At 44.3% G+C, this 5,184-nt stretch overlaps 1 protein-coding gene across 1 annotated transcript; it reads left to right on the top strand.

The window, feature by feature from the left end:
• The first annotated feature begins 344 nt into the window (after positions 1-344).
• LOC105979042 (keratin-associated protein 4-1-like) lies at positions 345-776 on the top strand. The gene has a single exon (XM_013005873.1). The coding sequence runs from the start codon at positions 345-347 to the stop codon at positions 774-776; it is 432 nt and encodes a 143-aa protein (XP_012861327.1).
• The last annotated feature ends 4,408 nt before the right edge of the window (positions 777-5,184 follow it).

Genomic DNA, 5,184 nt, shown 5'->3' with positions numbered 1-5,184 from the left:
ATCTATCACAAGATAGCCAATCGGATGAAGCTGCTGAAGATGCTTTGAAATTAGATGATACACCTAAGAAAACAAGAGATGATTCAGTTGGATGGACTAGATTGAATAAACCCTAACACAGAGAAAGGAAAAATGCATTCCATCTAACTTTTATATACATTCACACACAATTAAGCAACTGGTAATTGTCTGTGTGTTCATAGAAATAATAACAAGGAAATATCCATTAACATGGTGACAGTGGCTCTCAGCAGGGTATAAAAGGGGAGCTGGGGCCAGGAGACTTCCAAATTTCATATATCAGCCTCCTGTAAACACACCCAGAACCTCCATCCTCTGTTATCATGGTCAACTCCTGTTGTGGCTCTGCCTGCTCTGACCAGGGCTGTGGTCAAGGCCAGGAGACCTGCTGCCGGCCAGTTTGCTGCCAGACTACCTGTTGCCAGACTACCTGCTGCCGACCCACCTGTGTCTCCTCTAGCTGCTGCCGCCCAGTCTGTTGCCAGACTACCTGCCGACCCACCTGTGTCTCCTCTAGCTGCTGCCGCCCAGTCTGCTGCCAGACTACCTGCCGGCCTACCTGTGTCTCCTCTAGCTGCTGCCGCCCAGTCTGCTGCCAGACTACCTGCCGCCCCAGCACCTGTGTGTCTGGTTGTTTCCGCCCAGTTTCCTGTCAGACCACCTGTGGGCCCACCTGCGGCTCATCCAGTTGCTCCCACCCAATCTGCTGTCAGACTACCTGCTTTGGTACAACTTCCTGTCGTCCCAGCTGCTGAATCTTGTGACGCCTCACTCCTATCTGACATTCAATCATGAGGTTCCCACCATCTTATCAACATAAACCTGTCATTCAGATACACTTTTCTCTGTTTTAAACGGCCACCAGCTTTATTATCTTGTATTAATAGGCAACTGGAGAGAGGCCACCCTCTCACCATACTAAATACCACTCATCTCTCATGCATTCCTCGAATATGTGATACGGCGAACAAAACCCCTATGCCTACGAGGGTTATGCTTGCCTTGACGTTCACAATTCTATGTCCATGCTGTCTTTCTCAATAAATTTTTCTTTGGCATCGGAGTCCTTGCACACTTTAATTGCTGTTGAGGGTCGATTGCTACTTTTTCCTTTAGCTTTATGTTTTCCAAGATGAAGAGAGCTTGGGTTTTGGGAAAATGGAATACATTTTGCAAATGTTATCTAATATTCATATTATAGATGCCCTGTGTGTATTTTTCAAAAGACAATAACCCACTTTACTTGTCTTATTTAGTCAGCAAAAATGATTGATCACCTGCCATGTCTAAGGCACATTCATGTCTCCAGGAATCATATCAAGTTATGTGATCCATAGTTCGTTCCCCCCAAGGGGCCTGGAATTGAATCTTGGAAATAAGAGGAAGGTCCAAGGAAAGTAGAGTATATGGGTACTACTGATCATAAAGGGACATTTTTGTTTGGGAGGAAAGTTAATAGAGAAGGTATGTTTTTCAGAAATAGAAGGTGTTAAGTTAGTAAACTCACGGAAAATGTACACATCTACCAAATGAAGAGGAAGCAGAGGTGGCAAGGACGTGCTTGGATTCTTTGATGCCAAGAGCAGAGGAGCTCATGAAATCAGGTGCAGTTGACCCAATATGGCAGCGACGCAGCCTCTCTGGCCTCATCCAGCCCCTTCGTTTGATTGGTGTTCTTGTTAGCTGTCTTTCGAGTCAGCTTTGACTCACGGTGACCTCATACACCACAGAACAAACCATTGCGTGCTTCCTCACCGTCTTTACTACCTGGTTGCAGCCACTGTGCACGTTGAATGCCTTCCACAGAAGAGGCTCTTCCAGCACTCTATGTGACAATACGCTCTTGTGGTCCGTAAGACTTTCCTTGTTTCATTTTGGCAAGTAGATGAGGCTTTTCTTCCTAGTCTGTGTTCTTCTGGGAGCTCTGTTAATAGCTGTCCACCACTGGTGACCCTGCTGATCATTTAAATACCAGTGTCATGGTGTCCCAGAAATATGCGAACAAATATAGTGCAACCGACTGACAGATGGGGTAGCACTTTAACGCTGCTCTGCTAAAGATGTCCTAAGTAAATGGGGAGACTAGTAGTCAAAGGTGAAGTCATATATGGCCAAGTAAACTCCCCGTCCTGGGAAGTTGAGGGAGATGGAAGAGGGGTGGAAGGGTGGGCAAGGACGGCTGTCAAGGGAAGGGTTTAGGCTGTGGTGATGGCTGGGCACGGAGACTGTGCTCTTGGGATGTTTGGAGATCCTGCCGATTTCCTGTATCTCGGGCCGACTTGGTCATGTTCGGTAAACGGCTCCAATGCTTCCTGCACTTACGTTGCTTCACTTGTCTGATCGGATGCCATTTCCACACAAAAAGAAAATGCGTGGACAGGAACTGAATAAGCCAATAGAAGCAGGCCATTCTGACAGGAGGAGGACCAGGCAAACCGGGAAACCCCTTGTCATCCCGTCAACTTTGACTCACAGAGACTCCGTTGGACTGAGAAGGACCGCCTCCCTCAGGATTTCTCCGTCTGTCAATCTCTCATGGAAGCAGACCATCATAAACTTCTCACACAAAGCTGCTGGTGTATTGGAACCAGTAACTTTGGGGTTTGCAGCCAAGCACTTCAGCCACCACGCTATCAGAGATCCTAAGAAAACGCTATGGACGTTGTAAAATGGGGAGACTATATACTTTCTGAGCAATGCTCATCCTTTTGAAAAATCAAAAGGTATGGGTAGGAGCGCAATAGGCAGTGATCCAGAAAGATAGCAAGCAGGAGCACAGCTGTGGTGGAACACTGCTGAGAAGCACTGGTCAGCCGTGTAGCGTGTGGCTATGGTGGTATAGAGTTAAAGCTACAAATGACAGATTTCTAATTTAATGGGCTTGATAGTCACAATGATGAGTTTATCATGTAACACCAGTAACTGTCAAAATGTGTCTTATGGGCAAAACATGTTGTTCAGACACGTTATGCGTTCTGGCTGCACCCCGTTGAAGATGCAGTGTTGCCAATGGCCTGGCACCGTGACAGGTGAGTCTCAGGCACGTGTCTCAGTCCATGAGGGCAGCCTGACACGGAGGCAGTCATCTGATGGTTTTTCTTTAACAGTGGCCCTTTCTTTTCAAAGTACCATTTAAGCACTCCTTACGTTTTTCAGAGACTCTCCATTCCATAACCAAATGATATCAATAGGCCCAAGAGATGAGGATTTCCATTCTAAGCAAAGTTCTAAATTTGGTTGAAAGAGAAAGCAAAACTTAAACAACACGTTTGGGTGCCAATAGGAAACTATAGCACTAGGATCCCCAAGAAAATCTCAGCCTCAAGTTCAGTGTCACATTATTCGTCCCTCATCCTAGCAATGATTCCTGTCTCACGTAGGTTCATATCACAACATTCCTCTCTGGTCAATGTGTGTGTGTGTGTGTGTGTGTTCATGTGCACACACACACACATGCCTAGCATGCACACATGTGTCTCAAATTGTGAGGATAGAAAACATGGTTAAAGCCATCTCAATATAATTGGATTTTGTTCCTTATATCTGGTAGTTTTCAGTACCTAAAAAATACTCCTATTTGCTCTTTAAATGTTTCAGTTTTAACTCTATTATTCCTTATAATGATATTACAAATCCAGAGACAGATTATTTCCAATACCACAAGGATTCCTCCAGTTCCCCGTTTTAGCTCTCCCTTGACCTCTCCCATAACTGCTGGAAACCATGGATGTGTTTTCCATTTCTAAAATGTTGTCATTTTGAGAACGTCATAAATGGATTCCTAAATAGAAAAGTGGGTAACTTTTCCAGATGTTTCTTATTTCCACTCAGCATGATTCTTTGGAGATTCATCAAGTTGTGTTATGTATTAATAGTCATTCATCCATCCATCCATCCATCCATTTAGCTGAGTAGTATCCCATGGTACAGATGTACCAGTTCTTTTCTAACTATTCACTGAAGGATAGCTGGGTTGTTTTTCTCATTGCTACTGATTCCCACTCATTGAGTCCCCATAAGGCACAGTAGAGCTGCCCCTCCGGGTTTTTGAGACCTAACTCTTTATGGGAGTAGAAAACCTCGTCTTTATCTCTCAGTGTGGCTGTTGGTTTCAAACTGCTGACCTTGCAGTTAGCAGTCCAACATGTAACCACTAAGCCACCAGGGATCCCATAGTCTTGGGCTATTATGAACAAAGCTGCTATAATTAGAGTAGTTATTGAATAAGAGACTGAACAGAATGACCCATATTATAGGACATTTTAGCATACAAGAAAATATATTTTAAGGTAAAAAAAATTTTTTAAAGGACATCATATACTTGTAGGCCAGAATCAAAAGGCACTCCTAAATTAAATGCACAAGTTATATCAAATATATGCCACATTCTTTTTTCTTTCTCGCTCTTTCATTTATCTTCATGACCATGAAAACACTGTCCCAGGCTGGTCCTGGATCATAGACCAGTATTTGGAATCCGTTTCTCTAGTTATACAGAAGTGGTGCAAGATGACCACATGGAATAGTGGGTTGTGCATTGGGCTGCTAACTGTAAGGTTAGCAGTTCAAAACCAGCAGCCACTTCTCATAAGAAAGATGAGGTTTTGTACTCCCATAAGGAGTTATAGTCTTGGAAATCTACAAGGGCAGCTCTGCTTTGCTTCTATGAGTCAGAATCGACTCCGTGGCAGCACATTTAGTGAGTTTTATAGATGCCAGTGGGGAAAATTTAAAGAGCCTCCATAAACATGAAAATAGAACTGTCTTCTGAAAGTTACTTATAATCACTTTTGACCTACAGCCGAAGCTGTGGAGTTGTATTCAACTCACAGTGACTCTAAAGGACCGCACAGAACTGTCCCACAGTCTCCAGAGCTGTTACATTTAGGGAAGCAGGCTGCCACATCGGACTCCCAGCTGGCGGGTTCAAACCACTGGTCTTTAGGTTAGCAGCTTAGCGCTTGTACCACTGGCCACTGGAGGTTCTCTGACTTAGAGCAGAGAAATGCTTAGCCATACACACAGGAGGGTGACTCCTAAGAACCAGTTGTACATTAAGATCTTGTTACGCCTAAAATATTCATTTGATAACGTGAAAAGGGGCAGGCCCATACTGGACATAGGATTCAAGGACAGCGTTTGAAAGCAGAAAGAGGAACATGT

Source organism: Echinops telfairi, unplaced genomic scaffold (assembly GCF_000313985.2).
Source record: "Echinops telfairi isolate 266 unplaced genomic scaffold, ASM31398v2 ScPeMD7_7458;HRSCAF=8496, whole genome shotgun sequence".
Taxonomy (NCBI): Eukaryota; Metazoa; Chordata; class Mammalia; order Afrosoricida; family Tenrecidae; genus Echinops; species Echinops telfairi.
This window is presented reverse-complemented; position numbering and strand designations above follow the sequence as displayed.

Bases quoted from the DNA above. Each gene is read 5' to 3' on its own strand.
- LOC105979042 (XM_013005873.1), top strand. From the start codon at position 345: ATGGTCAACTCCTGTTGTGGCTCTGCCTGCTCTGACCAGGGCTGTGGT.